Source organism: Neltuma alba, unplaced genomic scaffold, assembly GCF_004799145.2.
Source record: "Neltuma alba isolate B1F8T4 unplaced genomic scaffold, ASM479914v2 tig00001305_pilon, whole genome shotgun sequence".
Taxonomy (NCBI): Eukaryota; Viridiplantae; Streptophyta; class Magnoliopsida; order Fabales; family Fabaceae; genus Neltuma; species Neltuma alba.
In genome coordinates, this window is record NW_021632410.1 from 11,148 (window position 1) to 27,258 (window position 16,111).

A 16,111-nucleotide genomic window follows, 5' to 3' on the forward strand; every position below is an offset into this window, starting at 1 on the left:
CAGAAGGAAGGTGGAGCAGTGAATGATGGAGAAATATAAGTGGTTAAAGTTTTGCAGTTGATAATTATTGTTCGGTATTGGATTATTGTTAATACCCAAAGAAATGTTGTTATCATGTGCACTGCACAGCAGTAGAAAGTTGTTATTTGGTAATGAATTGTTGTTAATTTATATATAAATCTTGTAATTAAGGTAATGAAGTTGTGGTTGGAAGTTGTAACTTGGTAATGAGTTGTTGCTCATTTCCATTCAAATGTTGTTATATTGCTTAGTCTATTATAGTAGTAAGTTGTTATTTTATAATGAATTGTTGATATTTCCCATACAAATCTTGTTATTATGCTAACTTTGTTACAGTAGAATGTTGTTATTTCCTAATGTGTTGTTGCTAATTTCTATTCGAATGTTGTTATTATGGGTGTAGGGGTGAGAATTTGTTTGGGCTGTCAGGAGAAATGACTGAAGGTGTGGTGAACCTTGGTGATAACTATGAACCACTCATTGTTGACTATGGTGCTGAATGCCTAATGTGTGAAGGAGGGGGTTTAAGTCAGACAAACTTCAGTGACGGTTCAGGGAGTAAAGGGACATTGAGGGGTAATTTGAATTGCATGAAATGGGTTGGAGTTTTTGCAGGAGTAGGGCAATATATTCCACATGCCCAAGATTTTAGGGAGGCTATGTACAGGTTTAGTATTGCACAGAAGTTTGCAACGACATATGTGAGAAACAGTAGGGAGAAGATGAATGTGAGGTGTAAAGTGGAAGGGTGTCCATGGAAGATTTGTACAAATGCTGTTGGGAGGGATACTCTTTTATTACACGTGACCACATTCGTTAATGAACACATTCATTTAGCGCAAGATAACCTAGATGTCACTTATGCTGGCAATGCTGTGTTGACGTCATCAATAATACTTGAGGAGATAAGGAACCATACCGAAAAGCGTCCTACTGAAATAAGGAAGACACTGGAAAGGGAATATGGTGTGAGGCTAACATATGCTCAAGCTTACAGATCAAAGGAAAAGGCCATGGAACACATACATGGGAAACTGGAAGAATCCTATATGTTCATACCGTGGATATGCCAAAGATTGAAAGAAACTGATGATAAAATAGTTGCTGAATGGGTTGTCATTGGTAATACATTTGAGCGGGTTTTCATTGCATATGGTTCGTGTATTGAGGGTTTTTTGAGTGGTGCAAGGGCTATATTATATGTTGATGGAACTCATTGAAGTGGTCTATATAAGGGGATACTACTCTTAGCGTCGGGATATGATGCAGATAATGACTTGTTGCCTTTTGCAATAGCAGTGGTGAAATCAGAGAATCTTGATTACTGGACTTGGTTTCTGTTCAAAATTAAAGAAATTGTTGGTTCGGTGCAGGTGACGATTGTGTCAGACCGACACAATGCCATAATAGGATCTGTCCAAGCAATATTTGGAGGTGAAAGACATGCGTATTGTTATAGGCATGTGAAGGAAAACTTCAGTGCTGAACAAGTGAAAGTAAACAGAGGTAAAAGGACAAGCCAATGGTCAAAAGAAGATGCATTAAAGGTTCTTGATAGAGCAGCTTATGAAAGGGTTGATAGTGACTTTGATAATGTAATGGCAGAGCTAAGAACTATGTCTCCTGAGTTACATGATTGGGTTATCAATCAAGGTGATGTGAATAGGTGGGCAATGAGCAAGTTCCCATTTAAAAGATGGGATAATATAACAACCAATATAGCTGAGTCTTTCAATTCTTGGATGGTGAAAGAGAGAAAGCATAATGTGGCGCAAATGATCCATGAGCATCGGGAGAAAGTAGCAAGGAAGATGCATGCATCATATATGTTTATGAGTAAGTGGAGGAATTGTGTTGGGTCAAAAACCGAGGCAAAGGTTCTGGAGAATGTGTATTTCAGTAAGTATATGAGCTGTGACAATTATGGAGGCGGAAGACTGTGTGTACATACATCTCGTGGAGATTAAAGAGTAGACCTTGGTCTACACCAATGTAGTTGTCTTGATTGGCAAATGTCAGGAATTCCATGCTGCCATGCTTGTGCAGCCCATAAGACTGTGGGGGGAAATGTATATGAATATGTTGAAGACTATTACAAAATTTCAGCACAGGAGAAAATATATGGCAGGAGCATGAAATAAGACTGTATGACTTTGAAGATGTATAGAGATATAAATCAAAATCATAGGCACATGTAAGAGTACAAGGTGTTGGATCGACCCACTATGAGAGAGCTGCATGGGTTAAGTCATAAGCTTCTCTCATATACAAACCATGTCACTATAATGGAGAGGTAGTTCCATTTCGATGAGTGAGTCTGAGAAATGTATGGCCATACTATAATGGAAAGGTAGTTCCATTTCTATACTTAGACTACTCAGGGATCGAGAAAGTAACAGTTAGGAATAGGAGGATGACGTTCTCCATGCCTCATCCATGACCAAAATGTCGTGTGACAAAAGGGACGTGATATGGTTGTATGAAAGGTTACATCGTTCATCGATCTACATATGATTTGGGTAGTCATGATGTCTTGCTAGAGACCGCTTACGACTGTGAGTCATTTATAGTAAATGGCCCACTGCCAACTTTATATGGGCCTACAGGGTCGCACACAAAATAGCCCAACACGAGCTATGATGTCCAGATTCATTGAATCTAAGATATGTCCAGATTCAATGAATAATCTAGGGTGGACGTGTGTATATATATATATAAATTCGCGTATATATATTATATGATATAAGAGATATTTATAAGATTTGATTTATAAGGATAAATTAAATCTATATCATTTTTTAAATTGATAAGGTATAATATCTCAAATTTGATTTATTAGAATAAATCAAATATAATTCCGTCATATCTTTATTTTGAATTAAATGAATGGGTGAATTAAATCTGTAGGACGGATTTAATATACAAACCGTATTTATTTAATTGATTTCTTATCAGATTACGCAATATATAATATTGTATTAATTTAGGAATTAATTTAGGATTAATTCTGAAATCCAATGTCCTTCATAATACTGATGGCATCCTATATATTTGATATTAGGAGCTAGGGTTTCGTGTGGATGAGAGTGCAAAAAGTTTGCAGATAAGAAACGGCCAAAGGAGAGACAGTGAGGACGGATTCTCAAAAAAACAAAAAAAAAACCTAGAAGGACAAGAGGCGCTAGCATGTCGTTTGTGATTGAAAGCTGTTCGTGTGGATACCGATAGAGGAAGCCGATCTGAGTTGTCGACTTCTCACGAACAAAAGGAGAGCATAGGCATCCCGAATGTCGAAATCCCCGAGCCACCAACGATTTGAATACCGCAGGTAACACCTCTTACCACTTGACTTAAACACAATCGGTAGATCCGGGCAAGGAATTGGAAAATTTTAAAGTTATTTTTCTGCTGCGCGTCTTCCAATTCCTTACACCATGATCATTAAAATAGCACAAAACCCACATATCATTATTATACTTGAAATAGGAGAGTTGTAGAGGCTTACCTTGCTTCCAAATGACTTTCTCTCACTAGAAATCTTCTCTTTCTCACTCTAAACAAAAATTTGCAAGAGGTTTCCTACTTGAAAGGCTTCACACAAAATGAACATGTGGGAGGGGGTATTTATAGGCTTCCTTTTTCATTAATTCCACATTTGCCCTTCTTGCATAAGACTTAATCTTAGCCCTATAATTTTTACCTCTTTCCACACATACAAATCTTAGGCTATGTGGCTTAATATGTTGACACTTGGATAGTGAGTCATTAGGGCTTATGTCATCTTTCTTATCCATTAAGATTAATTAAGCTTTAATCAAGGTTAACTCTCCTAATTCTTTGATTAACTTGGCTAATTACCCTTCTAGAAGCTTTTGACTTTTCAAAGATAGATGGTTAAATCCTAGCCATCCAATGAACCATGTTTGCCACGTGTCGCGATCCTATGAAAGATGACTTAACCATAATCATTTTACTTATCCCTAATTAAATTTTAATCTAACTTGATTTAGTATTTTCTTTTCCTTTTTCTTTTTATTTTCTTTTTCCCTTTCTTGGCCAATTTGGGCATGACATGTGTCCTTGACATTTTGTCAGAAATTTTACCACCCCAGTGGTCCTAACAGTCTACTGAATCGTAATATAATATTGGTTTATTTTATCTGATAGCTGAAAAATTCTAGTATCTCAGAATTCTTATATCAGATCAACATTAATTATATCTCAGTAAAGGGAACTTCCTTGATTAATTTCATAATTTTTCTCCCCATATAACTCTTTAAATTGCTGTTTCCGTAAAAACAGACAATATACCAATATTAATTTAGTTTTAAATTCAATTAAAGCTAACCTCCTCATCATTTAGGGTTGGAAATAATTTCATAAATCTCCATAATTCCTAAATGAATTTCGTTTAATTTTTCATAATTTTCTGAGATCTCTAGGTATTTTTAATAATTGATATTGGCCAATAAAAGGCACATATATGGCGCCACCTTAAAGGAGCAGAGGGGGAAAAAATAGTCAACACTATTGACCAATTAGTCAACCTTATTGAGTCACATAGTAGAAATTTTACTCTACCGGGTAGATAGGGAACTGTCTAACACTTACCCGTATTGCATTCTAATTTTTCTACTGCCCATAAAATATCTTCTGGTGACTCATATGATGACTCATCAACCTCATAAATGAAGCACATGGGAAAGAAGAAGAGAATTCAAGTTGAACTTGTTTTCCTCAAAATATCTAAGATATTTTCTAACTTTGTCTCCTAATTAAGGAACATTAATTATTTAACATTTGACTGGAGCATTTTATCCAATCTTGAACTCCAAAAATTCATCTATTTATACCATAAATTTTTTTTAATTCTGTTCTCAGATCATAACTCAAACCATAAGTATTTCTTTTTAAATTTCCCATAACAAAACCATAAACTGCAGTTCTGGCCAAAAAAAAAATTAAAGCCATTCTGCTGGCCTTCTAGGATTGAGACTAATTTTATAAATTCTATAGCCTCTTAGATCATACATCTCCATTTTTTCATAATTTTCTGAGGTTTTCTTATGACTCAAATAATTAAATCTACCTCTACATCTCAAACTGAGCCATAAACTTATAAATTCCTTTTAAGTCAACTCAAGGGCATTTTCATCATTTTTCCTCATATACAGGCCTTAAAATGTCATTTTCCATTTTCTAGAATTTTCTAGAATTTTTGGGTATTACTTCCATTTTTACCCATTCCTCGCCCAAAACTTTTCAAAAATTATGATTTTGCCCCTGGTCAAGTAAACCTCATAAATCACCCTATTATGGCCTCTATCATAACCTTTGGTCTGAACTAACCTCTTTTTCCATTTCTGGGCCTTGAGACTTCACTGGAGCCTCTAACATTCTTTACATTTTAGTCCCTAGAACTTTCTCTATTTACAGTTTAGTCCCTGAAACCCTTCAATATTCCTTTTACATTTCTGGAACTCCTGTTCATAGGGATTTAGTAGCCTACCTATCTTAGGCTAACCCATGTATTCTTAGGCCCAAAACTTGGGGTGTGACAATCTTCATAGACAAGCAATGGCAGTTCTGGAAAAAGAGGTTACTCAAATATTTGATGTTATTGAAAAGGAACTTTAGGAGGTTAAGAGGCTAGTTATCTTACTCTCAACCAACTTCTCTGGCACTTCCTTCTCATATAAGGACCTTTTTACTCATCTATTTGTACCACCCTCAACTAAACCCAAACCCTCTCTAGTTCCTTCTCTAAGTCCTTTCACCATTGTGCCTACTTTCACTTCTTCATCCTCAACCATTATCCCAACATCTCTTGCCATCATTCCTGTATCTCAACCTCAACTTCTCCCACATATCTCTCAAACTCTCTCTCTAATCTCTCAACTTCCTTCTCTTCCAATTCCTTTTACCCTACCTCCTTTATCCTTAATCTCTGCACCATCCATTTCTGATTCTGACAAAAAGGGGGAAGAGACCTCAGGATGATGTAGATCTAGATTTGTTTCCTTTTAGTTTCTCTTCTTTGTGTTATCTATGTTTTGATCTTCTGTTACTGACTATTTTAGTATTTGAATTCTGTAATTTTTTTACCTCTGTTAATTTCTATGTTTTATTTTGAGTAATGTTTAGTATCTATATTCTGTAATTTATTTTGATCTCTGTCAATTTCTGTGATATTATTTTGAATAATGTTTAAACTCTACAATTTACATTCTTTTTACATCTTTTGATTTGTCATCATAAAAAAGCGGGAGATTGTTAGATTTAAAGTTTTAATGATAATAACATAAGTAGTTAAGTTTCTCTGCATTTTTGTCAAAGAATTTATCGATAACCTATTAGATAAATGCAATGTTCAATCACCTTATTGATCAATGGGTAAACTTATCTAAATGTGATTGCTGTTAAGCTATTATCGATCACTTGATCGATAAACTAGGTGTTCAATAAGCCGTAGGTAAAATGATAAGTGTCTCTCTGTATTGATAAGTATTTATTGATAACCTTAGGGATAAATGAGGTTATCGATCATGTGTCAAATAATTGGTAAGACTCATCTTATCCATACTTTATGAGCTAACAATCACCTTATTGATGTTCATACTTTTTGATAACTTGTTCTACAACTGAGTAAGTTTGATTTTACTAAACTTCTTTTGGTATTTGATAAGCTATTCGATTAAGCTTCACTCTGTTTCTCTAAACCTTCAAGTTTTATTTAGATTTTAATCAATAACCTTATTGATAATCATATTTATCAAGTCACGGTTTTCCTGTCATGTGCTCTCTTACCTTTCATATAGAGTTTTTCTAACAACTTTTTGATAAACCAATTCATCGATAACCTTTCAGATAAAATTGTTCAAATTGATTTTCTAAGGTCACTTCAATTATCAATAAGCTTTTGATAAATTGAATTATTGATAACTTGTTCCATAAAGTCCAAATACATTTCTTGAAATTGTTCTTCACAATAGTTTTCAGAGAATATGACATTACTCTATCTTTAAGCTTTTCTCGGTCTTTATTAATCATCTTACATTCTTATTAAAAACAAAGAAGGCACTTAATTCAAGTTACAGATTTTTCAATTGATTCCAGAAGTATTTTCACAATAAAAATCACTTTGATTACAATTCACTCTTTATTGATAACTTGTTCCATAAAGTGTATGATCCACAATGACTTCAATAAATGAGTTTGATTTTCAAGTTCTCTCATTTTCAATTAATTGATAACTTTATCGATCATGCTAGTTATTGATAAGATCTTTGATAAATTGATTCTATGATTCTCTAATCCATGATTTGTGATTTTGACTTCATCTATTAAAATCCAAGAATGATCATTTCTTCTGCTATTCGTTTATATTCTCTGGTGAAATAACTTATTAGATTTTTACTAAGACAATTTTACAGCTGATGAGGCTCAATGGATATATTATAGGCCAAAGCTACCTGTGTCAAAAGTGCATTTATTACGAACAACTGTTGCAACTACCCACACACACAAACGATATCTTAATGGTTATAAGCTCTTGTGTCTAACAGAAAGATGGAAGTCTCTAACTATAAAAACCACCAAGAGCATTGATTGAAGTAATAAATGAGCTAAGCTACCAACTATCAAATCAACTTTCTGCATTCAATACTTTGTTTTCCATTCTAATCTTTAGTGTTTATCTTATACACTCTTAAGAGAGAGTTTGTAAATCATTTATTACTTTCAATGAGTGACTCAAGAGTCTAAGACTCTTGAGGGGATTGTAACCTTACGAGAAGTAAGAGGGAGTGATTGAGAGCGAGCTCAATTACTGTACTATGGCACCAAGAGCCTATTGAATCTTGGGGTATAGTGAAAAGCTCAGAGGTGTTCTGAGAACTGAACATAGGTCAAGTGGTTGAGATTGAACCAAGATAAATTCCTGCATATTCTATCACGCCTTACTTTTAGGCCTCATTTTATCTCAGTTGGAACCATTTTGGATAATTTCTTTTAGCCTTAAGTTGGAAAAATTTGAACATTAAATTTTCTTAAATTAAGGTTACTATTCATTATAACCCTAACAAGAGTCAAATTTGAAAATTCATAACCAATTCTAAAAAAATAAAAACAAAGTGGTTCTAAGTTCTATTTAAAGCTCTTAATACCATCTTTAGGGAAAAAAATAATTATTGGCATCTAGGACTTATCAGTTGATTCCAGATTTCATGCAAAGTAGTACTGTTTATATGATCAATTGTTCATTTTTAGAATTTGTGCCCAACTTTGAAAGGGCATAACTTTTTGTATAAAACTCTAAATTTAATGAAATGATACTTGTTTTAAACCTAAAAAATATAATCTATAACTTTGCCAAATTTTAGCCCAAGACTCATCCAATTGTACAAATTTTATTAGTCAAACTTTGCCTATTAAAAGTCAACTTTTATCCCTTTTTATGCAATTCTTACATTTATCTTTTCTTTTCCTTCCATAGACTATTCCAATTAAAAATCACATGCTTAGACATCATTCCTTGGCCCAATATCTGCATGCATAGTACTTTGATCATTATTACAATATTCCAACATAATTCATAATAATTACAAACCATATACTCAACATGAATTCAATATAATTCCATAACATATTTCCTTCATGGAATAACCATCTACTTGCCTTGATCACACCACTTGAGATCCCTATTGATTGTGTATACATTGAGAGGAATGAGATTTCACAGAAATCTCAGTAGCAAAGAAATTACAATGATAATGTTAAACATGCAAGATATATTACAATCAATATACAAAACATTTCTCTACCTCTATGCCATACAAACACCATATCAAATCAATCCAGATCAATAAACGAATGAATTATGCCAAGGCACATTATGCAAGCAATTCAAAGACATTATCATCAAACAAGTTCAAATAACATATGGCATATACCCTAAAGATAATATCATGTAATAATTAAGCAAGTCAACATTAAAATTGTAAATTCCATGCTGCCTCTTTATCACTTAATCAATTTGCACTAGTGTAAAATACCAACTTAGTTTCTACTTTTGGTGTCAGTTATAGAGGAAATAGAAGTTGTATGTTCTTTCAACACTTTTCGCTTCTAACCTGCTTAGACTTGATGCCATAAGCTTACATATGACTTCTGTTTAATTTTAAACAGACTCCATAAATATACCAAATAATTTTAAATTATATTTCGTTTCATATACTAGCATTAGGACATCTTCTATAAGGCATAAAGGCATTATTACATACTATGGTTTCATTTTTATTTAATTAGTTCCATTAAAAATTTTAATTATTTAAATAGAAATAATATATTTTTAATTCTTTTTATTTTTTCTTTGTCACTAACTGAATGGTTTTTAATGAGAAATTTTCTTTTAAATGATTTTATACAATTAAAAACTTGATTTATTTCAAACTTAGATTAAGAAATTATCTATTTATATTAGGTAGAACATCTAGTATATATCTAACTAGATGCTGTGTGCAATTTTTTTTTATACAAGCTATATGTAAGTTTTTTTTAAAGGTTACTGCGTCTAGCCCATTACCAGCAGCCATAAGGTGCATATGGCTTCAGTCCTATTTCGAGCCTGAAGCCATAATACATTGAGGAACTTAAAAAAAAAAAAATTCCCCCTTCCCTCCATATTTTCATCAGCACGCTTTCCCGTCTTTATTATATGGTTCATTAGCTCTAGGTTCCTCTTGCCCCATTCCTCCGTATCTGTCTTCGTGGGTGGTGGTGGAGTAGGTCCCGCTAGAAGTTTAATCAGTGTCCTGTGGGTCTCGAGCTAATCGTCTTGCCTTCCTTTTGTTCTATCTTTGAATTGGTTCCGGGTCTCACCTTCTTCACTCTGTCTTCAAGGTGGCAGTTGGGGTTGGTGTTCTTCTTCTTCGCGTTGGGTTCGAGCAGGTTCGTGGGTCTCATCTTCTTCTTTATCTATCTTTAGGTGGCACTTGGAATCTTCCTTCATCGCCATTTGGGTATCACCAAAGCTGCTCTGTTCTTTCCTCCTCATCATCGTCGATGATGCCTTAGGTCTTGCATATCTCGGTGCCGTGCGTTGACAGTAATTTGTTTGAAGCTTAGGTTCTAGTGAGTATTTTAGTTTTTCTGATCATTTTGGATTGTCGCTGAAACTGAAAAATTGTTTGATCTGTTAAAGAATCGTGTGATTACCGTATACTCTGTTCGTTCAGTTTTTTTTAAAATTGTTTCTATGGGATTTTCCATCATCTCCTGTTTATTGTTCATATAATGCTAGTTTTGTAGCTAGAAATGAGATGAGAAGTTATTTGGTTGAATGGGTTTTACTTGCTAACGTGATGACCAATCCTTACCGTGATTTAGGAGTCCAAATTTTTGTTGTGTGGGAAGGGATGCTATCAAGAATGTGAATGTCCTTTTTTGTATTAATTTGCACTATGTTATGCGAAAACTACATTCTGATCAAACTAGAAAAATGGAGCAGTGGTCATTGAACCAATTCATTTGATAGAAACACAAACCAATAAAAGTAAAGGAATGAGGTTGCGTGATTGATCTGTTACTGAACCAATACCAGTCAATTTAGCTGTGAACCTATCAAAAATTAGTTCTTATGCTTTTGGCACCAATTAGTTTAACAAGTAAGACTTTTGCTGAAATAATATGTGCGACAAGTCAATGCACCAGGCTTTTTCCCCCTGAAAACTAGTTTTAAATTCTCTTGTTGAAATATTTGTTTGTTGAAATCTGTTTCTATTGCTAAACTCTGGGTTTTCAAATGTAACAGTTTTTCTGAAATCTTATTTTGTTTATACGGCAAGTAATAGTTTTTCAAATGTAACAAGTTTTGTTTTTTTCTCCTGAAATCTTGTTCTGAAATTTCGGTTATGTTTTTACTGCAGAAATCTTCTAATGGTTTTTTCTAAAAAGGCAAGTTTACATATTTATGTCATTGTGTTGTTCCAAATGCTTAATCCTGTACAAATATGGCTTTTTTATGATGATTCAGACCTAACAACAGACATAAAATGAAAGGAAGTGATAATGGAGGATGAATGCTGTAGAGAGCAAATGAATAAGATATGAGAGAAGAGGGAGATTAAATGAATGTGGAAGAATGAAATATTCAACCTGTGCAATTATTTTATTTATTCTTTTAGGTTAAATTATTATTTTCTGTTGTCATATAGTTTATTCAATTTTTAGATCCTAACGTTGAGAAAGTTTAGATTAGTTCTTGTTATTAAACTTATGAGCTGTTACATTTTATTAACATGACTTATCTTAGTTAATATATCATACTTGAGGACTAAATATGTTTGATTTGATTTAATTTATTATATATCTCGAAAAGGGACAAAAATAGATGATAATGTGAAATACAATTGATGTATATGCATAATACTTGATGTAACATACACAAAATTACTTTGGTTACAATTAAATAATGCATTTTTTTATAATATATAATTTCTCACATTAATAAAATTTTAATCATTCTTTGACCAAAGTTTTTTTGATGATATTTGATAATTGTCACTTTTTTTCTAGAGTTAGTATTGATGAGTATCATTGAGATTATATTTGTTAGAATATCATATTGACTCTGAAAACTTGCCTTGTTGTTTCATTTGGTATCATATTGCTTTGAAGTTGAATTAGAACTTATAGAGTTTGAATGAAGTTAGAATTTGTAATGTATAGCTTTGAAGTTGAATTAAATTTGATCAGAGTTGATAAAAGTCACATTGCTCTGGAGTTAGTCTAAATGAGAAATATGAGATTTGCTGGAATATATGTTTGATTAGGAGATAACAAGGTTAAATTGAGGGTTTAATGCATGGGAGACATCATTTTTTAAGCTGTCATGCTGTTGGGTTTTTTATTACCTCAAAAAATAATAAGGTGTTGATATTTGAATTAGGTAATCATGGATCGTAGTTGGATTGACGCTCTAAGAACAAGTGACGAATATGAGTGTGGGGTGGATCAGTTTTTGGAATTTGTGAAGAATAATGTTCCTAATAACAATGGATTGTTTTATTGTCCTTGTGTTAAATGTATGAATAGGTTGCGACAAATTACAACAGAAATAAAGGATCACTTGATTTGTTTTGGGTTCTACAAAGTATATAAACAATGCGTATTGCATGGTGAGTCTAAAAAACATAGAGTGTGCCAGATTGAGAAAGATGATATGGATATGGATGAGCGAGTGGAAGATATGATTCATGATGTAGGTGTTGATGTTGTTAAGCAATTACATAAATATAGTAACTTGTGCAATGATGCCGAAAAGCCTTTATATCCTGGGTGCACAAAGTACACAAGGTTGACAGTAGTGTTAAAGCTAGTCAACTTAAAAGCAAAAAATGGGTGGAGTAATAAGAGTTTCACAGAGTTGCTTATATTGTTGAAAGATATGCTTCCAAAAGGTAATCTACTTCCAGATCATAATTATGAGGCAAAGAAGATATTATGCCCAATAGGATTAGGATATAAAAAGATACATGCTTGCCCCAATGACTGTGTATTATATAGAAAAGCATACGATGAGCTGGATGCATGTCCGGTCTGTGGGACATCAAGCTATAAAGTAAAAGAGATGGAGGGTGGTGATGTTATTACTAAGGGGCCTCCTGCAAAGGTATTGTGGTATCTTCCGATAATACCAAGATTTAAACATTTATTTGCTAATGCAAATGAGGCAAAGAAGTTAAGATGGCATGTTGAAGAAAGGAAAACTGACGGAATGCTTCGACATCCTACTGATTCTTCTCAATGGAAAAGGTTCAATCAATTATTTTCTGAATTTGGTAATGAGCCTAGGAATCTTAGGCTTGGACTTTGCACGGATGAGATGAATCCTTATGGAAATCTTAACAGTCAACATAGCTCATGGCCTGTTCTCTTAGTGATTTATAATCTACCTCCTTGGTTGTGTATGAAACACAAGTATATTATGTTATCTTTGATGATTTCGGGCCCAAAACAGCCAGGAAATGATATGGATGTTTATCTAGTACTGTTGATTGATGATTTGAAGATGATGTGGGAGGTAGGTGTAGATGTATTTGATACATATCATGAAGAGTCTTTTAAGCTAAGAGCTATGATTTTTTGCACAATAAATGATTTTCCTGCTTATGGAAACTTATCCGGATATAGTGTTAAAGGGCACAATGCATGCCCTATATGTGAAGCAGGACATCTCACCAACAGTTATCACATGGAAAGAAGACATTTTATCTTGGTCATCGAAGATTTCTTAAACCAGGCCACCCTTATCAAAGGAAGAAAAAGGAATTTAATGGCTTTCAAGAGTATAAGGACCCTCCAGAGCCCCTTACTATAGACCAAGTATATGAACAGGTGAAAGACGTTGATACAGTATTGGGTAAAAGCCAAAAAAAGGTAACTGAGAAGAATCTCTGGAAGAAGAAGTCTATCTTCTTTGATCTCCCTTATTGGAAATATCTTGAGGTAAAGCATAGTATTGATGTGATGTATGTGGAAAAAAATGTGTGTGAAAGACTAATTGGAACACTATTAAATATAGAGGGAAAGAGCAAGGATGGTAAGAAAGCAAGATTGGACTTACTTGAAATGGGGATTCAAACACACTTGTGTCCAAGAACTGATGGAAAGAGAACTTACATGCCCCCAGCCTATCATACTTTGTCAAAAAGAGAGAAAAAAAAGCTTTTGTCAACGTCTACAAAGTATTAAGATGCCACAAGGATATTCTTCAAATATCAAAAGGCTTGTATCAATGAAGGATTTAAAATTAGTAGGCATAAAGTCCCATGATTACCACATTTTGATGCAACAATTCTTACCAATAGCAATTCGAGACATACTAGAGAAAAAGGTGAGAAATACAATAATTAGATTATGTTCCTTCTTCAATGCTATATGTAGTAAAGTCATTGACCCAGAGAAATTGGATGAATTGCAGAATGATGTTGTCATTACCTTATGCCAACTTGAAATGTACTTTGTGCCGTCATTTTTTGATATCATGGTGCATCTAATTATACATTTGGTGAGAGAGATAAAGTTGTGTGGCCCTGTTTATTTGCGTTGGATGTACCTATTTGAGTGATATATGAAAATCCTTAAAGGGTATGTGAAGAATCCACATCGACCTAAGCGTCTATTGTTGAAAGATATGTTGCTGAAGAGGTTGTTGAGTTTTGTACTGAATACCTATCTGGAATAAAACCTATAGGACTTCCTGAGTCTCGCCATGAGGGAATGAGAGTTGCAGGTCAAGGGACGTGAGGGTTTAATGTGAGGCTTATGAAGCGTGATGATGTAGAACAAGCGCATATATACATCTTAAATAACATTGATAAAGTTCAAGATTACTTGTTTGAGCATAAAGAGGAATTAAGGGTTCAAAACCCTAAAAAGGTAGATAAATGGTTGCTAAGTGAGCGCAATAAGTGTTTCTCACTTTGGTTTAAGGCAAAGGTAAAGCAAGATCGTCAAAAGTTCAATGTTTCCAATATAGTAAGATGGCTAGCTAGTGGGCCTAACTATAATGTCACAACTTGGAGTGGATATGACATCAATGGCTATTCATTCTACACAAAATATCAAGATGATAAGAGCACTATGCAAAACAATGGTGTTATGGTAGTTGCAGAAGCAATGCACTTTTCTAGTTCTAAAGATAAAAATCCTAAATGCAGTATTTTGGGATTATTGAAGAAATATGAGAAATTGACTACTATAAATTCAAAGTGCTGATTTTTAAGTGTAAATGGGTTGATAGCAATAATGGTGTGAAAATAGATATGTCAGGTCTAATACTGATAAATCTTAATAAAGTAGGTCATAAGGAGGATCCTTTTATTATGGCAGTTCATGTAAAGCAAGTCTTTTATGTCACAGATCTAGTTGATAAAAATTAGTCTATGGTTCTATATGGGAAAAGCCTAATTGCACATGATGAGAATGATGAATCTTATTGTGATATTGGTGAGACTCCTCTTTCTATGTCAACCATGCCTCAATTGGATGAAGAAGATAAAGAAGATGGTGTATATAGCATAACAAGTGAGCATGGTGATAAAGAAGATGATATGTATGGCGTAAGGACTAATCATGATGAAGGTTTATGGGAGACTTAATCATAATTAATTAAACTCTTATGACAGTAATATTAGTAGAGGTGTTTTTAACTTTTGTGTAAGCTTTTCAACATTGTTTCTTTTGATTTGTTTGATTATAATTTTCATTTATTATTCTTTTATTACTGAACTTATTTATATTCCTATTTTCAAAGGTATACATGGAGAATTCATTGAGCATTGGCAAGAAAACCACAAAGTCAAAAAATTGTAAAAGAGGCGTCACACGGCTTACTAAATTAGCTCAAGCAGATGGAGGCAAGATTCATATTGAATTTGATAAGAGAGGGGAGCCAATTGATTGGAAAGAAGGGAACACATTTAGAAGTTTTGTTGTACTTGTTGCACATCAAAAAATTAGCATTTTGATAAATGAATGGGATAAAGTGAGACAAAATGATAGAAATGAAGTTTGGGATACTATACTGGTACCTCTCATTACATCCTATATCTACTTTTTATTTAGCTATTGTATTGAAGTATATGTTATTACTAACTTTATTACTTACATGTGTTGCTTTTGCAGATTACTTATGACATACCTGATACAATGTTTATGAAGGAGAAGTGGCTCTCTTATGCAGCAGTGTAGTGGAGGGACTTTAAGTCCAAACTCACAAGAAATTATATATTTAATGAAAAGGGTAGTGAAAGTGATCATGATGTTGATGATGACACAAACTTTGAAAAGCCTTGGCAGAAATACTCATATATTGATGAAATGACATGGATGGAATTTGTTGAAAGCAGATACAATTCTGATTTTTTGGTAAGTAAAAGAAGAATTTGATGTTAAAGTAGTATTTATTTAATATTTTCTTTTTTATAAATACTTTTCATTGTTTTATTAGGAAAAAAGAAAAGAGGTAAGGAGAAACAGGAAAAAAATCTATACCCCCATACCTTGTCTCGTGGAGGTTATGCATTGC

General features: G+C 33.4%; 2 protein-coding genes across 2 annotated transcripts; both read left to right on the plus strand.

Moving 5' to 3' along the window:
* The first annotated feature begins 455 nt into the window (after window positions 1-455).
* LOC114755045 (uncharacterized) lies at window positions 456-1,988 on the plus strand. Its single transcript, XM_028943916.1, has 2 exons — window positions 456-1,176; window positions 1,273-1,988. The coding sequence occupies exons 1-2, from the start codon at window positions 456-458 to the stop codon at window positions 1,986-1,988; spliced, it is 1,437 nt and encodes a 478-aa protein (XP_028799749.1).
* Window positions 1,989-11,974: 9,986 nt separating this feature from the next.
* Window positions 11,975-15,774, plus strand: LOC114755053 (uncharacterized). The gene is made up of 5 exons (XM_028943921.1): window positions 11,975-12,834; window positions 13,251-13,550; window positions 14,987-15,143; window positions 15,338-15,610; window positions 15,709-15,774. Exons 1-5 carry the CDS (start codon window positions 11,975-11,977, stop codon window positions 15,772-15,774), a joined length of 1,656 nt encoding a protein of 551 aa, XP_028799754.1.
* The last annotated feature ends 337 nt before the right edge of the window (window positions 15,775-16,111 follow it).